The 20033-nt window shown below is 38.8% G+C and overlaps 1 protein-coding gene across 4 annotated transcripts in view; it reads left to right on the top strand.

The window, feature by feature from the left end:
* The window catches only part of LOC134825284 (dixin-like), a 34434-nt gene extending 15212 nt beyond the window's left edge, over window positions 1–19222 (top strand). For 2 of the 4 annotated variants that reach the window (XM_063837441.1, XM_063837440.1), the window contains exons 2-10: window positions 3835–3958; window positions 4594–4719; window positions 7762–7846; window positions 8314–8387; window positions 13401–13507; window positions 16412–16525; window positions 16987–17106; window positions 17451–17623; window positions 18022–19222. In XM_063837441.1, coding sequence (XP_063693511.1) covers window positions 3835–3958; window positions 4594–4719; window positions 7762–7846; window positions 8314–8387; window positions 13401–13507; window positions 16412–16525; window positions 16987–17106; window positions 17451–17623; window positions 18022–18172 — 1074 coding nt within the window. In that variant the 3' untranslated portion in view covers window positions 18173–19222. Of the gene's footprint in view, window positions 1–441; window positions 875–1854; window positions 2018–3834; window positions 3959–4593; window positions 4720–7761; window positions 7847–8313; window positions 8388–13400; window positions 13508–16411; window positions 16526–16986; window positions 17107–17450; window positions 17624–18021 lie in introns of those variants that run through there. The other 2 variants (XM_063837443.1, XM_063837444.1) reach the window with 2 other exon arrangements.
* The last annotated feature ends 811 nt before the right edge of the window (window positions 19223–20033 follow it).

Below are 20033 nucleotides of genomic sequence, written 5' to 3'. Positions count from 1 at the left end.
TTAGTAGCTGCAAGTGACGTTTTGTGACGTCATGTCACGAGGTGTGACGTCACGTGGTGCGATGTCACGTGGAGTGACGTCACGTGGTGTGACGTGCCACTTGACATACTCTATTTCATATGTAGTGCTTGTTTTTAACAGCTGTCTTTGCACTTCTTTCAAACGAGTACAATTCCATTCTGTTGAAGTGTTGTGTGTCTCTTGTAGTAGTGACGTCATGTCACGTGGTGTGACGTCATGTCACGTGGTGTGATGAAACGTGTCTCTTGTATTAGTACAGTTAGTTGTCTATTGATACACACGGCACTCTGCACTGTAAATGTTTGCTTTGTAATAAGTTGTAGTAACTGTTATAAGTTGAGAGCTTCTCTTTGATAATATCTTGTATCTCTTAGTTAGATAGTGTATCTCTTAATGTGGGAGTTAATTAGTGTGGGAAAGTTGTTGGAAATTGGGAAATTTCGGTTATTTGGACGCTTCAAAAACAATGTTCGTGAACCCCAACTCAATTCATCATTAAAGTGTAATTTGTTTTGTTAAATCGTTAAATTCTCGTTCTAATCCGAAATAAGCAGCCTGTCGATGACAAAACCGTAAAACTTGGCACTGATATCTGATTGGTCGCTTTGCGTCACGTGATACGAATACTGTGCACTGATTGGTTGCTTTGCGTCACGTGATACGAATACTGTGCTCTGATTGGTCGCTTTGCGTCACGTGATACGAATACTGTGCTCTGATTGGTCGCTTTGAGTCACGTGATACGAATACTGTGCTCTGATTGGTCGCTTTGAGTCACGTGATACGAATACTGTGCTCTGATTGGTCGCTTTGTGCTGGAGATATGTTGGACAATCGACCGAGTAACCACACCGTAAGTAACTCCACAGTGAGGTGTGGTTTAACTGTAAAGTAACCCCCCCCCCGGGGGAGTAGTTTCCACTACCTGTCACTGTTTAATCAGTAGTCAATGACTAGACAGGGTTATTGAAAATTACAAAGAATAAAATGGCGTCTGGACTTGGGACCAGCTCATAGTACATTTCATTAATGCCCTCTTTAATGTTTAGAACTTATCACGGGTCGTGTTTAGTTCTACACATTTTGTTCTGAAATAGAAACCAGAGTGATAAAAGTGCTAAATAATAAAAGTGCTACAGAATCAGCTGACCCGAGGCCGGAGCTAACAGTAGTAGTACAGTTAGCTGTACGTACTGTAAACAGTACGTGACTGCGTGTTTTATCTCTGGACTACACATTAAACTTGACCTGAGCTAATAGTACGTGTTCTGTATCAGAATATTAAACTTGACGACATTTATTCCTGGAATGTAATTTGTAATATTTACAAAAATAACAATTTGTGAATTGAACTGAAAATGCTGTGCTCTGATTGGCTGAAACAGAGTTCTTGCACTTCACAGACAGTGGAATTTACGTAAGTATGTTGCAAAAGGAATGTTACCATAGTCACCCAGTAAACACAAGTAGTAACCCGGGAAACGCACGCTAATTCCCGGGTCAGTGGAATTGTCAGATAAACACCTTGTTTAAACTGAAGATACTGTCAACTGGTACTTGAGCATGTTAATGGTTGGTTGTTTGTACCGAGTGTACCAGGTACAGGTACACACTGTGTAGTACACAGTGTGTACCCACTGTGTGTACCCACTGTTTACCCACTGTGTAGTACACTGTGTAGTACCCACTGTGTAGTACCCAGTGTGTGTACCCACTGTTTACCCACTGTGTAGTACACAGTGTGTACCCACTGTGTGTACCCACTGTTTACCCACTGTGTAGTACACTGTGTGTACCCACTGTTTACCCACTGTGTAGTACCCAAAAAAAACTTGGTACTGATATCTGATTGGTCGCTTTGCGTCACGTGATACGAATACTGTGCTCTGATTGGTCGCTTTGCGTCACGTGATACGAATACTGTGCACTGATTGGTCGCTTTGCTTCACGTGATACGACTGGAGATATGTTGGACAATCGACCGAGTAACCACACCGTAAGTAACTCCACAGTGAGGTGTGGTTTAACTGTAAAGTAACCCCCCACCCCCGGGGGAGTAGTTTCCATTACCTGTCACTGTTTAATCAGTAGTCAATGACTAGACAGGGTTATTGAAAATTACAAAGAATAAAATGGCGTCTGGACTTGGGACCAGCTCATAGTACATTTCATTAATGGGCTCCTGGGGGAGTAGTTTCCACTATCTGTTAAATGTGTAGAACTAATCACGGGTCGTGTTTAGTTCTACACATTTTGTTCTGAAATAGAAACCAGAGTGATAAAAGTGCTAAATAATAAAAGTGCTACAGAATCAGCTGACCCGAGGCCGGAGCTAACAGTAGTAGTACAGCTAGCTGTACGTACTGTAAACAGTACGTACCTGCGTGTTCTATCTCTGGACTACACATTAAACTTCACCTGAGCTAACAGTAGTAGTACAGCTAGCTGTACGTACTGTAAACAGTACGTGACTGCGTGTTCTATCTCCTGTATCAGAACATTAAACTTGACCAGAGCTAATAGTACGTGTTCTGTATCAGAACATTAAACTTGACGACATTTATTCCTGGAATGTAATCTGTAATATTTACAAAAATAACAATTTGTGAATTGAACTGAAAATACTGTGCTCTGATTGGCTGAAACAGAGTGCTTGCTACCTAACACTTCACAGACAGTGGAATTTACGTAAGTATGTTGCAAAAGGAATGTTACCATAGTTACCCAGTAAACACAAGTAGTAACCCGGGAAACGCACGCTAATTCCCGGGTCAGTGGAATTGTCAGATAAACACCTTGTTTAAACTGAAGATACTGTCAACTGGTACTTGAGCATGTTAATGGCTGGTTGTTTGTACCGAGTGTACCAGGAACAGGTACCCACTGTGTACCAGGTACTGTGTAGCACACAGTGTAGCAGTGTGTACCCACTGCAACTGTACCCACTGTGTAGTACACAGTATGTACCCACTGTGTAGTACACAGTGTGTAAACAGTGGGTACACACTGTGTAGTACACACTGTGTAGTACACACTGCAACTGTACCCACTGTGTAGTACACAGTATGTACCCACTGTGTAGTACACAGTGTGTAGTACACACTGTGTACTACACAGTGTGTACCCACTGCAACTATACCCACTGTGTAGTACACAGTGTGTACCCACTGCAACTGTACCCACCGTGTAGTACACAGTATGTACCCACTGTTTACCCACTGTGTAGTACACAGTATGTACCCACTGCAACTGTACCCACCGTGTAGTACACAGTGTGTACCCACTGCAACTGTACCCACTGTGTACCTGCTCCTATCTCGTAGTGTGCCTGCTCGGGAGGTTCCAATACTGTAATACTTACAATTAAACTGAGTTGAAAATATGAATTTAAAATAAAAGTTACCTCTCCATTATGGGTAATATTATTAACTTTTAAAATTGTAAATATTTCCAAACGTAAACGTGGTCTTACATAAACTATAAGTAGATACGTACTGTTAGTACGTACTTACACTGTTGGTAGGTATGTTAATCTACCGTTGGGTAACTTTATCACTTAGGTGGTTGAAATACTGTGCACCGATTGGTTAAAATATGTCAGGTGGTTGAAATACTGTGCTCTGATTGGTTAATATATGTCAGGTGGTTGAAATACTGTGCTCTGATTGGTTAATATATTTCAGGTGGTTGGAATACTGTGCTCTGATTGGTTAATATATTTCAGGTGGTTGGAATACTGTGCTCTGATTGGTTAATATATTTCAGGTGGTTGAAATACTGTGTGCTGATTGGTCAATAATCAATATATTTCAGGTTTCTACGTATATCACGTGGGTAAACAACCAGCTAGCACGAGGTGTGAACACTCAGCCCATATCTAACCTGGAGAGGGGAATAAGTGACGGAGTAACTCTGCCTCACTTGCTTCAGATACTCGGTTAGTTCAAATACTCGGTTAGTAATACCTCACTACAAATACTCGGTTAGTAATAACTCACTACAAATACTCGGTTAGTAATAACTCACTACAAATACTCGGTTAGTAATAACTCACTACAAATACTCGGTTAGTAATACCTCACTACAAATACTCTGTTAGTAATAACTCACTACAAATACTCGGTTAGTAATAACTCACTACAAATACTCGGTTAGTAATACCTCACTACAAATACTCTGTTAGTAATAACTCACTACAAATACTCGGTTAGTAATAACTCACTACAAATACTCGGTTAGTTTCGGAGTTCTTCTTTCTTATACATTCTTATCATGTATGTGACTTATAACGTTTGACAGATGAATGTTGTCAAGTAACATCGCTATTGTTTTATGTATTATATTATTAGTAGTAGTAGAAGAGTAGAAGAGTTGAAACAAATCACGTGATTTTCTGAACTTACCGTCCCTAATCCTGATAACAAACCTGTCCCAGAACCTACAAGAACTACGGGATACTAGGTATCTACTTAACAAACTATAACCTGTCCCCCCAGAACCTACAAGAACTATGGGATACTAGGTATCTACTTAACATGTCAATGTTGCTCTATAAGTTTACTATTCTGTCAGGAGAGGAAGCAGTCCCGGAGGTTGTGATCCCTCCTAAAACTGAGGCTCTGAGAAAACAGAACATCAGGCTATGTTTCCAGTACCTACAACAGCGACACATCCACCCCAGAAACAGCACTGCACCAGGTTACATATCTTTACTTTTTAGTATTAGGTTGGTTGTGTAGTAACTATAGTAACCTGATGTAATAACTATAGTAACCAGATGTAGTAACTATAATAACCAGATGTAGTAACTATAGTAACCAGATGTAGCAACTATAGTAACCAGATGTAGTAACTATAGTAACCAGATGTAGTAACTATAGTAACCAGATGTAGTAACTATAATAACCAGATGTAGTAACTATAGTAACCAGATGTAGTAACTACAGTAACCAAATGTAGTAACTATAGTAACCAGATGTAGTAACTATAGTAACCAGATGTAGTAACTATAGTAACCAGATGTAGTAACTATAGTAACCAGATGTAGTAACTACAGTAACCAAATGTAGTAACTATAGTAACCAGATGTAGTAACTATAGTAACCAGATGTAGTAACTATAGTAACCAGATGTCCAGATGTAGTAACTATAGTAACCTGGTAGTGTAATAACTATAGTAACCAGATGTAGTAACTATAGTAACCTGGTAGTGTAGTAACTATAATAACCTGGTAGTGTAGTAACTATAGTAACCAGATGTAGTAACTATAGTAACCAGATGTAGTAACTACAGTAACCAGATGTAGTAACTATAGTAACCTGGTAGTGTAGTAACTATAGTAACCAGATGTAGTAACTATAGTAACCAGATGTCCAGATGTAGTAACTATAGTAACCTGGTAGTGTAGTAACTATAGTAACCAGATGTAGTAACTATAGTAACCTGGTAGTGTAGTAACTATAGTAACCTGGTAGTGTAGTAACTATAGTAACCAGATGTAGTAACTATAGTAACCAGATGTAGTAACTACAGTAACCAGATGTAGTAACTATAGTAACCTGGTAGTGTAGTAACTATAGTAACCAGATGTAGTAACTATAGTAACCTGGTAGTGTAGTAACTATAGTAACCTGGTAGTGTAGTAACTATAGTAACCAGATGTAGTAACTATAGTAACCAGATGTAGTAACTATAGTAACCAGATGTAGTAACTATAGTAACCAGATGTAGTAACTATAGTAACCAGATGTAGTAACTATAGTAACCAGATGTAGTAACTATAGTAACCAGATGTAGTAACTACAGTAACCAGATGTAGTAACTATAGTAACCTGGTAGTGTAGTAACTATAGTAACCAGATGTAGTAACAATAGTAACCAGATGTAGTTACTATAGTAACCAGATGTAGTTACTATAGTAACCTGGTAGTGTAGTAACTATAGTAACCAGATGTAGTAACTATAGTAACCAGATGTAGTTACTATAGTAACCAGATGTAGTTACTATAGTAACCAGATGTAGTAACAATAGTAACCAGATGTAGTTACTATAGTAACCAGATGTAGTAACTATAGTAACCAGATGTAGTAACTACAGTAACCAGATGTAGTAACTATAGTAACCTGGTAGTGTAGTAACTATAGTAACCAGATGTAGTAACAATAGTAACCAGATGTAGTTACTATAGTAACCAGATGTAGTTACTATAGTAACCTGGTAGTGTAGTAACTATAGTAACCAGATGTAGTAACAATAGTAACCAGATGTAGTTACTATAGTAACCAGATTTAGTAACTATAGTAACCAGATGTAGTAACTATAGTAACCAGATGTAGTAACTATAGTAACCAGATGTAGTAACTACAGTAACCAGATGTAGTAACTATAGTAACCTGGTAGTGTAGTAACTATAGTAACCAGATGTAGTAACAATAGTAACCAGATGTAGTTACTATAGTAACCAGATGTAGTTACTATAGTAACCTGGTAGTGTAGTAACTATAGTAACCAGATGTAGTAACAATAGTAACCAGATGTAGTTACTATAGTAACCAGATGTAGTAACAATAGTAACCAGATGTAGTTACTATAGTAACCAGATGTAGTAACTATAGTAACCAGATGTAGTTACTATAGTAACCAGATGTAGTAACTATAGTAACCAGATGTAGTAACTATAGTAACCAGATGTAGTAACTATAGTAACCAGATGTAGTAACTATAGTAACCTGGTAGTGTAGTGGCGACATTGCACGGCTCCCAATCTGGAGACCCAGGTTCAAATACCAGTCAAGTCGTTATACACATTAGTTTACATAAAGTTTAAATCTACTAACTACACTTCTAAGTGTTCAAGTTGTCCCTAGCAGATATCTGGAGGGTGTGATTTAATGTCTAGTTAATATTGGTTAAACGGGTTCCTGTTAGTTGCTTTAACGCGTGCTGCAACCTGTTCTAGTAGTGCTGCAACCTGCACAGTGTGGGCAGGTTCTAAAAACAGCCCTGCAAAATACAGGCAGATAAAGACTTAAAGAGTAACCGAGCACTACACACTATACACAGTGAGCTGTCGTCACGCTGTTTCAAGCTTGTCTAACTGTGCCACAGTACATAACCCTGATAAAGTACATATCAGCATTTAGTAACGTGATGTTGCCATGGTAACGTCACAATGCAGATCTACTGTCGGAAAAACACTTCTAGTTTTAAGTCCTCAGTTGGGTTTTATGTTACGGTGTTTTTACTCACAGGGTTACTAACTGTCACTGGTATGTGCTCCTGATATGTTGTTGTGATTTGTTCCTGTTGTGAAGTATCTGTTGCTTTAACGCCACTCTCACTTTAGTGAAGTTACTCTAGTTATATTGCTATAGTGATCGTTGCTAAAGTTGGATTGCTACAGTGATTGTTGCTATAGTGATTAGTGGGGTTGTCATAGTGATTCGACATGGAGAAATTGATGGCGTGGCTTGTTGCACCCCTGTCTGTAGTCATGATCATGTGGGGTAATTAACAATTAGTTAATTGATTATAATTTACTCAACACATATTTCCACAATTAAGTCAATGTAACGGTGTTGCTGTAATTATTTGTTCCTCAAATTCACTATAGTAACCAAATTTAGTAACAATAGTAACCAAATATAGTAACTATAGTAACCAAATTTAGTAACAATAGTAACCAAATATAGTAACTATAGTAACCAAATGTAGTAACTATAGTAACCTCCTTTTTCAGACGTATCTAACGGTAACGTGAAGTGTATAATGAGGCTAATGTTAGCGCTCGCAGCCAACTTCAAGACTTATCGGCCAGACTCCAGGTCTGTAACACTTGTAACACTTGTTGTTTCATTGCAAACTCTGTAAGCACCTGTAACACTTGTAACACTTGTAACACTTGTAACACTTGTTGTTTTATTGCAAACTCTGTAAGCACAACATTTGGACCCCCAAGTGGTGTCAAAAACGTGAATTAAATAGGTAATAATTATTTTAGTCTCTTGAGTCTTGCAACCATTTTAGGGTTATACGGGTTCCTGCTAGTAACTAAAAACAGCGAGTAAATTATGGTCATTAAATTTGGTAATTAATTAGTCTCCCTAATTACTGGCCGGTTACTAACAATAATAATATTAATAGATACTTATTAATATCTTCAGTTGTTGATTTACGTTTACGTTTACAATTAATAAATAATTAATCATGGTCATTAAATGGTAAATAATTAGTCTCCCTAATTAATTAATATTGGTTACGTTTACAATTAATTAATAGGATTATTCCTCAGGGCTATTGGCTACGTCTGTAAGAACTCAGAACACCCCAGTAACGGAAACATGGTATCGCACGACAGTAACATAGGTATGTTACCAATAACCATAGTAACTAAGTAACCATATGAACTAAGTAACCATAATAACTTTGTTTCTCTGTGGTATAGAAATGTATATGTTTATATTTATTGAGCTTATTTTCATAGTGTTCAACTCCATTTATACATTGGTTCTTAATTCTATTAATAGCTTCTTACTTTCTGTTTTATACTTTAAATCTTCTGTTGATGAGTATCGACAAACAATTATAAAATTATTATAAAATTATTATTCCGACACTTTATTTCCTCGTCTTCGTACAAGTTTTAAAAGTAGATTTGAAAGTTATTCCGGTAGGTAGAAAGTTGGTAGAGTAGCACGATGAAAGGAAACTATTTGCATTGCCTGCGGAGGGTCTAGTAACGTTGTAACATTGTAACTACACCACGTGACACATAGCATTGCCTGCGGAGGGTCTAGTAACGTTGTAACATTGTAACCCTCCGCAGGCAATGCTACACCACGTGACACATAGTGGGATTCTTGACATACTAACAGAGTATCAGCTCAGCCAGATTCTAACGGCTTGTAAGGATTGAGATCATAAAGTTGCCCTATACTGGATATTGTCACCGCGCATTTGCACGTGCAGCCACTACACACGTGTAGTTTTACTTTGCGCATAACTTGCACGTGCAGTTTTACATTGCGCGCATTTCCACGTGCAGCCACTGCTACAGCTGATAGGAATACACAAGGAATACAAGGAATACAAATTTAAAATCTTAAGCTACAATAGTAACTGTTAAGATAATAACAATATCATAAGATTTGAATTTATTATATTAATATAACTTAAACTAAAGTGAAACATAAAGATTTTGACAAGAAATATTTTGTTTACAATCGCCTTGGTAATGCTGTAATGCTTGAGCCAGGCCACTTTGCACTCGTTGTTGCGCGAAAAGAAACAAAAGCGCTGGTACAGTGATTTTCAGTGTTCATGTACTGGCCAGAGAGTCGACGAATTTCTTGCGGTTGTTAAAACACGTAGTGGCAAATCTAGCAACGACTCTCGTGAGGTGGACTTGACTTTCATTCGTGATTAATTCAATGATTTCACTGTTGTTGCTGATGAATTTGATCACGTTTGCTCCAGGGATGACAGTGTAAACAGAACAAGATGACGCAGATGGTTTGATTGAATTTGATATGATTGATTGGATCTTGTCTCGGACTTTTCGCCTCGATGCAGCGTTAAGATCACAATGGTTAAGGAAGTGATCTTCATTCTCAATAATACCAGAACCTAAGACTATATTGCACCAGGAGCATATTCGCTCATCGCGAGGAGTTTGATTATATCGGCCAAGTTCAATTTCGAGTCGATGTGCACTGATCCGCAGTCTTGTGATATTAGCACGGTCTGCATATTTAATGACACTGTCTAGGTAATACTCTTTGTTAAATTTGGATTTTAGGTCACGATAGAATTCTAATTTCCGAGAAGTGTTGATACAGGACCCCCAATATTCTCTAAAGCTACTTTTCAAAGTTTTAGTAATGACGTGTGGTGTGAATATTTTACTCCCGATGGGTTGTGTTGATTGCGGAGGAATTCGTTTCTTGAAACCGTTGTGAATAAGAAAGTCCTCTTTTGGTGGTTTTGCGATACTCGGGTTACTTTCGAAAATTGACTTGGAGTGATTGTTTTTGAGTGTGCGGTAGGCTGTGACATGATCGGTAGAGAAACATGGGTCTAGCGCGAGGACAGGCTCCAAACCTCTGTACCAGTCCAATTTCATGTTCATCTGTTCTTTGAAAGCTAAGGATACAAGGGAGTTATCTTTGAGATTTTTCAAGCGTTGGGTATATTTGAGAGTGAGGTTAATACATTCATAGATTAATGGGTAGCGGCCTGACTCACCCCAGACGCCTGCGTTACTGGTTTTACGATTTACACCCAGTGACCATTTAAGAAAGTGAAGGTGAACTTTTTCGCTGTTCAGAAGACTAATTTTCTTGAGGATACTAGTTTGAAATTTTGTTTTTGTGTCGGGATCCATATTGAGATCGACTTGTTTTGTTATGTGTTTTATGATAGCCATATTAGGTGTGTAAATAGGCGCTCCGTAAAGAACGATAGGTTTAATAAGAGCGTCAAAGAGTGTTGTTAGAGAACGGAATGATAATTTGGATTTGTTTACTGAGCTTTTCATGCCATAAAGTGCACGCATGGCTTTCTTTTTGAGCTCAGTTCGGGCATTTGTGAATGTGCCGGATTTGTGTATTTCGATTCCTAGATAACAGTATGACTCGACTTCTTCTAACAAGTGATTACCTATTTTGAGGGGAACCGGCTGATAATTATCGAAGCGGGAATTAAATTTCATGAGTTTAGTTTTATCTGCATTAATTTCGACGCCCCATTCCAAGCAGAAATTGTTCAAAGCATCGAGTTGCTTTTGGAGGGTTTTGGGGTCCAGTGCCAAGAGTATCAGATCATCTGCCCATAGTAAGTGACTGATAAGTTGGTTCATTAGTTTTGGACAGTTATCAAATTCTAGTCGAGGGGAAAGATCTCTAATGTATATTTTAAAAAGATCAGGGGAAAGTGGATGACCCTGTTCAGTTCCTTTATTGATATCAAATTTTTCGCTGACAAATCCAGATAGTTTTATCTGGCCAGTGGAATTTTTATACATATGTTTAAGAACATTAAATGATTTGCCAGTGATACCTAGTTTAGCTAACTTTAAGAAAAGAGCTTCACGACAAACAGAGTCGAAAGCTTTCCGGAAGTCCACGAAAACAGCATAGACGGGAACCTTGAGCTTTTTGTATTTAGACGTAATGGTGTTGAGTGTGAGTATGTGGTCATATGTTTGAGCTCCTTTAGCGAAGCCAAGTTGATTTATGGGGTCCGGGTTGTATTCATTTTTGAACTTGATTATCCTGTTTAGCATAATGGTCGAGAATAGTTTCCCGATTGTACTACTCACAGCAATTGCTCTGTAATTGTCGGGATTATCTTTGTCGCCTTTTTTGTGTAGGGGTGTTATAATGCTGTTGTTCCACGGGTAAGTTCCAGTGTCCAAACAGCGGTTAAATACTTTGCAAAGGAGTTGTGTATTTGTTGTGGACAAGGTCTTCAGTATTTCATTGCATATCATATCCTCCGAGGAACTTTTGCCGTTTTTGAGTGAAGAGAGCGCAGTAGATATTTCGTCCACAGAGATCTGGCCATTGAGTATTGATTGTGCAGGGGATGGTTGGCAATTATTGTTAATAGCCTCTGCATTTTGAAGCATTTCTTCCTTATTCTCTACAGTTATGGTGCTATGTGCATTGGCATAAAGTTTACCAAAGAATTTTTGAAAGTTGTCCATGTCATGGCAATCAAATTTGTCAACTCTTCCTTTAAATTTTTTCAGTTTTTTGAATTGTTTCCAGTTTAGAATTTTACCAGATTCGATATCTGTATTCAGTTTGTCAAGATATTTGTTTTTGGTACGGTCAATTAAACTTTTGTACGTATTTTTTACTTGGTAAAAATTTTTTAGAAGATAATCGCTATTGGGGAAATCAGAAACAATTTGAGCTGCACGAATACAGGATATTTTAGCTTCTCTAGTGGCTTGTGTGAACCAGGGTTGTTTATTTATGGATCCCTTTTTGGTTATTTTGGGATGTTTGGTCTTTTGGAGACATTTGTCTGCTATTTTGTTCAAATGAACTGTGATATCTTCGTTCAATTTGTATGTACCTAGGAGATCTTCGGGATAATTTGTTTCTAAGAGGGTTTTGGAACATTCTTCCACAAGTGGGTCCAACATTGTATCCCGTAAGCTTGAAAGGCTATCAGGATTTATTTTGTAACGAAGTGGGGCTCGAGCGTAAGTTTCATGGAGTGCCTTTGTGTTTACAAGAATGTTGGAAGGAGAGAAGTTGAGTGCCAGGAGTAGTGGTTTATGATCAGAAAAGCAAGTGAACGGCTGGATTGTCATATGACATACATACTTACTGCAGTTTGGTGATATAATAAAGTAGTCAACAACGCTGGCACCGCTGGTCTGGATACAAGTGAAGTCACCATATGAGTCTCCTAAAGTTCTCCCATTGAGAATATGGAGTTCATTATTGACAAGCATTTCTAGAAAGGGTCTTTTGTAATTGTTCGACTTTTTGTCCTTTGAGTTCCTGGTTGGGAGTTCTTGGGGGGTGTAGTCTTCTGGCAGGGGAATGAAGCTCTCGTAGCCACATTTCTCTCCTTTGATGAAGTCAATGTCATGGCCGATACGCGAGTTGAAGTCACCACAGGTAATAACATCGCCTTTACTTAGAAGAACATTAAGAAATTGGTCCAGTTCACGGATGGTGTCAAAGCCCGAAATATCTGAGTTTTTAGAGGAAGTGTTAGCTGGCTTAATGTATGAGTTAACAATGAATATATCATTATCTACGCCAAAGTAATTTTTTTCAAGTTTACAGGCAACAACATCTTCAATTGTGGATTTTTCAAGTTTTACGCCTTTGGCTATTTCGTTTTGGACCATGATGCATACGCCACCATGTTTTTTGTCCCGGCGGGTTTTATTGAAGGACCTGAAGCCCGAGTGTTTAACCGGTTGTCTTATTTCTTGAAGGCAGACAAAAGGAAACTTGTCAAAGACGGCACAAAATTGAGGGTCATCAAACTTAGAGCCAAAATTTGTATTTGTTGATTGGATGATATGACGTCACAACACGTGATATGCTGACGTCACGAAATCTCCTTTTAAAGTTTCGCCTAAGGACGGATTCTGTGAATATTTGCAATATCGCTGTCTGATTTGTCTAGGCAACCTATTCTTAGTGGATATCTGTATTCTGTACGTGGTATGGGTATTAATGAGAGCTCGGTGCATAAAGCCAGTAGAAGAATGGAATGCACTATCAGGATATGTTACTATTTCTATATTATATTCTAACCAAAGTTACCTCAGTAGCCATTGTAACCATTACTAGTAACTTAGTAACCATAGTAACCATGGTAACCATAGTAACCATAGTAACCGTACAGGTGATACTGATGATATGGGATGGATGTATGACCAAGTAATAGACACAAGGAAGCAGCTAGAAAGTCTAAAACACCTGTTACTCAAGGATATTACAGATGACGAGAAGGTTACTTATGACTAGATGTAGTGATGTACTATACTTTATCCGATTTCAAACAAGAACTTGCTTTTTGCGTTATGTTCTTTAGAAGATAAAATAGATACTTTTTAATTTATCTAAGATATAACCGACAACATCGGTTTCGTCGAGCGTAAACAATAATTTCTGTGAAAATAAGGCTCTCAAATGAGCAGCCTATTTCATTTATTGCTCGTCATGTGGGCATCACGTGACAGTGGTATTATAGTTAACCACGTGTTCTAGTTAACCACGTGTTCTAGTTAACCACGTGTTCTAGTTAACCACGTGTTCTAGTTAACCACGTGTTCTAGTTAACCACGTGTTATTATAGTTAACCACGTGTTCTAGTTAACCACGTGTTCTAGTTAACCACGTGTTCTAGTTAACCACGTGTTCTAGTTAACCACGTGTTCTAGTTAACCACGTGTTATTATAGTTAACCACGTGTTCTAGTTAACCACGTGTTCTAGTTAACCACGTGTTATTATAGTTAACCACGTGTTATAGTTAACCACGTGTTCTAGTTAACCACGTGTTCTAGTTAACCACGTGTTCTAGTTAACCACGTGTTCTAGTTAACCACGTGTTCTAGTTAACCACGTGTTCTAGTTAACCACGTGTTCTAGTTAACCACGTGTTCTATTTAACCACGTGTTCTAGTTAACCACGTGTTCTAGTTAACCACGTGTTCTAGTTAACCACGTGTTCTAGTTAACCACGTGTTCTAGTTAACCACGTGTTCTAGTTAACCACGTGTTCTAGTTAACCACGTGTTCTAGTTAACCACGTGTTCTAGTTAACCACGTGTTCTAGTTAACCACGTGTTCTAGTTAACCACGTGTTCTAGTTAACCACGTGTTCTAGTTAACCACGTGTTCTAGTTAACCACGTGTTCTAGTTAACCACGTGTTCTAGTTAACCACGTGTTCTAGTTAACCACGTGTTCTAGTTAACCACGTGTTCTATTTAACCACGTGTTCTATTTAACCACGTGTTCTAGTTAACCACGTGTTCTAGTTAACCACGTGTTCTATTTAACCACGTGTTCTAGTTAACCACGTGTTCTATTTAACCACGTGTTCTAGTTAACCACGTGTTCTAGTTAACCACGTGTTCTATTTAACCACGTGTTCTAGTTAACCACGTGTTCTAGTTAACCACGTGTTCTAGTTAACCACGTGTTCTAGTTAACCACGTGTTCTATTTAACCACGTGTTCTATTTAACCACGTGTTCTAGTTAACCACGTGTTCTAGTTAACCACGTGTTCTAGTTAACCACGTGTTCTAGTTAACCACGTGTTCTAGTTAACCACGTGTTCTAGTTAACCACGTGTTCTAGTTAACCACGTGTTCTATTTAACCACGTGTTCTATTTAACCACGTGTTCTAGTTAACCACGTGTTCTAGTTAACCACGTGTTCTAGTTAACCACGTGTTCTAGTTAACCACGTGTTCTAGTTAACCACGTGTTCTATTTAACCACGTGTTCTAGTTAACCACGTGTTCTAGTTAACCACGTGTTCTAGTTAACCACGTGTTCTAGTTAACCACGTGTTCTAGTTAACCACGTGTTCTAGTTAACCACGTGTTCTAGTTAACCACGTGTTCTAGTTAACCACGTGTTCTAGTTAACCACGTGTTCTAGTTAACCACGTGTTCTAGTTAACCACGTGTTCTAGTTAACCACGTGTTCTAGTTAACCACGTGTTCTAGTTAACCACGTGTTCTAGTTAACCACATGTTCTAGTTAACCACGTGTTCTAGTTAACCACGTGTTCTAGTTAACCACATGTTCTAGTTAACCACGTGTTCTAGTTAACCACGTGTTCTAGTTAACCACATGTTCTAGTTAACCACGTGTTCTAGTTAACCACGTGTTATTATAGTTAACCACGTGTTATAGTTAACCACGTGTTCTAGTTAACCACGTGTTCTAGTTAACCACGTGTTCTAGTTAACCACGTGTTCTAGTTAACCACGTGTTCTAGTTAACCACGTGTTCTAGTTAACCACGTGTTCTAGTTAACCACGTGTTCTAGTTAACCACGTGTTCTATTTAACCACGTGTTCTAGTTAACCACGTGTTCTAGTTAACCACGTGTTCTATTTAACCACGTGTTCTAGTTAACCACGTGTTCTAGTTAACCACGTGTTCTAGTTAACCACGTGTTCTAGTTAACCAGGTGTTCTATTTAACCACGTGTTCTAGTTAACCACGTGTTCTAGTTAACCACGTGTTCTAGTTAACCACGTGTTCTAGTTAACCAGGTGTTCTATTTAACCACGTGTTCTAGTTAACCACGTGTTCTAGTTAACCACGTGTTCTAGTTAACCACGTGTTCTAGTTAACCACGTGTTCTAGTTAACCACGTGTTCTATTTAACCACGTGTTCTAGTTAACCACGTGTTCTAGTTAACCACGTGTTCTAGTTAACCACGTGTTCTAGTTAACCACGTGTTCTATTTAACCACGTGTTCTATTTAACCACGTGTTCTAGTTAACCACGTGTTCTAGTTAACCACGTGTTCTATTTAACCACGTGTTCTAGTTAACCACGTGTTCTAGTTAACCACGTGTTCTATTTAACCACGTGTTCTAGTTAACCACGTGTTCTAGTTAACCACGTGTTCTAGTTAACCACGTGTTCTATTTAACCACGTGTTCTATTTAACCACGTGTTCTAGTTAACCACGTGTTCTATTTAACCACGTGTTCTATTTAACCACGTGTTCTAGTTAACCACGTGTTCTAGTTAACCACGTGTTCTAGTTAACCACGTGTTCTAGTTAACCACGTGTTCTAGTTAACCACGTGTTCTAGTTAACCACGTGTTCTAGTTAACCACGTGTTCTAGTTAACCACGTGTTCTAGTTAACCACGTGTTCAGGTGTTACTGGACGAGGTGGGAGTTGAAGTGAGTGAGCCTGTTTGTAATAGCTGTCAGGATACTTCAGAGAAGATGAGATCACTGGAGCATCTCGTCACGCAACGAGACCAGCAGGTACTATATAGACACAAGTAACCATAGTAACCATAGTAACTGGAGCATCTCGTCACGCAACGAGACCAGCAGGTAACCATAGTAACCATAGTAACCATAGTAACCATAGTAACCATAGTAACTGGAGCATCTCGTCACGCAACGAGACCAGCAGGTAACCATAGTAACCATAGTAACCATAGTAACCATAGTAACTGGAGCATCTAGTCACGCAACGAGACCAGCAGGTACTGGGCACTTGCCAGGGCCTTAGGATATTCGTTTCATTATCCCCGATATTCGCGAGCTTTTACATTTATAATACACAGTAAAATAACAGGTGAGTTTCATCGCTAAATAGTGCACTTTTGTGGCATATTGAACAGTATTCCGGCACAATCCCTGCTAAAAACGTTCCCGATTGCTTGCGGAGTATTAGTAATCCTGTGCCTCGTGACACTAAAATAACTGTAATATTGCAGCTGATGGAGCTAAAGGCGGAGGTGCTGCACTTGAAGACACGTGACAAGTATATGACCAATGAGTTGGACGAGAGGAACGTGCAGATCACTAAACTTAAACTACTGCTCGAGCGAAAACAGGTGGGTCATTTACTAAAAGCTTCTACTCACACACACGCTCCCTCACGTGACGTCTCACTCTCCCTCGCGTGACGTCACACGCTCCCTCGCGTGACGTCACACTCTCCCTCGCGTGACATCACACTCTCACTCGCGTGACGTCACACTCTCCCTCGCGTGACGTCACACTCTCCCTCGCGTGACGTCACACGCTCCCTCGCGTGACGTCACACTCTCCCTAGCGTGACGCCACACTCTCCCTCGCGTGACGTCACACGCTCCCTCGTGTGACGTCACAAACTCCCTAGCGCGACGTCACACCTCACGTGATAAAGTCCTCCTCTCTAAGATTAACTCTCTCCCAGGCAGTATCAGACTCCTCAAAGCCGCGCGACAAGAAGGAAGCAAGAGAGAACACTAAAATCCTGTACTATCTGGGCACCTCTACTACTCCTTATCTCTCTTCCTGTCCTAAACCTCTGGGGGAGATATCACTACGCGACTTTAAGAACGTGGTTAACAGGGCCGGTAGATACAGGTTAGTCTCCTCACGCTCACACGTGGTGTGACGTCATGTCACGTGGTGTGACGTCATGTCACGTGGTGTGACGTCATGTCACGTGGTTTATAGGGCCGGTAGATACAGGTTAGTCTCCTCACGCTCACACGTGGTGTGACGTCATGTCACGTGGTGTGACGTCATGTCACGTGGTGTGACGTCATGTCACGTGGTGTGACGTCATGTCACGTGGTTAATAGGGCCGGTAGATACAGGTTAGTACTCACTACTAAGTCTCCTCACGTTCGGCACTTTTAACTTTAATTCGGTACATTATTTAAATGTGTTAGTTGGTTAATTACCTCTTTATAACAGGCGGTAATGTGTTAGTTGGCTAATTACCTGTTAATTACCTCTTCATAACACCCCCCTCTCAGGTACAACTTCAGAACGTTTGATAGAGATGTGGGACCAGTAAAGCAGGAACTAGCAGAGGATGGAGCCCTGTTGCCAGGGTGGGAGGGACGCATTGTCGGCTTCGTGGAGGAACTACCCCCCGGCAATAGTCTCGACCACATCGAAATATAGACACGTGGTGTGACGTCATGTCACGTGGTATGACGTCATGTCATGTGGTGTGATGTCATGTCAAGTGCTGAGAAAAGCACATTTATAACTATTATTAACCATAGGACATTTTGAATCCTACAGAGAAATTGGTTGGAGCGGGTTTAGTGGTTACATGTAACGTGTGCTGTGCAGAAAGCTTTGCTGTAGATCACAAACTGATTTTATCATAGAGAGGTCCGACATAGAAACATAGATCTTAATTTTATATAGTCCCGCGCGTATGTTGTTTTGTCGCACTTGGCACTTGGCCAAACTTCGTGTTATGTCACAAGTCACGTGGCGCAGATTATGAGGCATATTATTACATTAATATGTAATATTCACCTGTAATATTACATTAAAATGTAATATTCACCTGTAATATTACATTAATATGTAATATTCATTAGTCCCTTGAATTCAGAGGTTTTTATTTGTGCTTTATACTGATTTCTTGGCTAACAAATGAACTGATGAATAAATTTGTTAATTTATAGCTAGTTATTTAGAAAATGATAGAGGCTATTTACTAGAGTAGTAGTACTATTACTACTAGGGTAATTATGCTGATTTTATTTAGATTGAATGAACTGATTACTAAAAAGTATTTATTTTGCAAGACTGGGAAATGTGTTAACGTGTCTTTAATTCATGGTAAAATATTTGCGGTGTGCAATTTTGGGGGACCTATTTTACTCCTTTAGATTTATTTATTGTTTCGTTTTTATGCTGTATATTTTGTTAAAAATTGTAAAAAAGTTCCAAGCTCAGTTGAAAAAGGACAGTTAAAATCTTTTGATCTAAATTTATACAAGTCAACCAGAAAAACTGGACGAAGATAACTGGATATTGAATAAAACTAAGTAAAGTAGAAATAACCATAATTAGCTGTTGTTTATGTTCTTTCGTCTTCGAAGACATATATTTTTTAAATAAATTGTCGGTGAAATTAAATAAATGTGGCTAATATTACTGTTATGTTATATAAATCGTGTCCTATCAATATTTTGCTTTGTTCAGTTGATTAAATTAACTTGTATTACTTGTATTACTTAATTTCATCAGTGAAAAGCGCCCACGTGCATATACTCGAGTATTGTATCAAGTCGTGACCCCCATTGCAGCCGCGCACTGTCAATTAAACATATAAGATAATTAATACACAGATCCAGTATTTATTAGTTGCTATGGTTATACGCTCAGTGATTACCTAGTTTTTCTGCACGGGGATATAACAATTAAACACAGATTTAATAGACTCATACTGTACCCTACATTCTATAAAACTACATTCTATAAAACTACATTCTATAAAACTTCAGCTGCAAAATAAAACTACAAAAGGTTGGTTTCATAAGGTAGAAGAGTTTCTTGCTCTCATCAAATTGTTAGCAATTGCCGACTCGTGCACATTATATGTTCGAAACGCTCAGTTTAGGACTTAGGAGTGATTAGTAAACAACTACTGCATGATTTGTGAAAACAAAATTCAGCATCAAAAGTTTAATTCATTCATACCATAAAACCATGATACCAAGAATACCGGACCAGGAATTACATACCAATATCAAAAATCAATAGTTCCCACAGTCAGACAACGAATGAGTTTAAAAATTCCAACAAAATCTTTATAACATCATTGGTAAAACATTTTCGGACATCTTCAGTACCTAATAAAGATAAGGGTTAATACTCCAATTATATCAGAAAGTTATAATTAAAACTAAAGGATGCCAGGTAAAAAGAAGTCGAACTCTCAAAAATGGAATGGGAAGCACTCTAGGTATGGGGGGTTGTGAGGCCCCAACTAGTAGAAAAAACACTAGTCCCTGCATTACAT

The sequence above is a fragment of the Bolinopsis microptera genome, chromosome 13, assembly GCF_026151205.1.
Source record: "Bolinopsis microptera isolate Bmic1 chromosome 13, MBARI_Bmic_1.0, whole genome shotgun sequence".
In the NCBI taxonomy this organism is placed as follows: Eukaryota; Metazoa; Ctenophora; class Tentaculata; order Lobata; family Bolinopsidae; genus Bolinopsis; species Bolinopsis microptera.
This window is presented reverse-complemented; position numbering and strand designations above follow the sequence as displayed.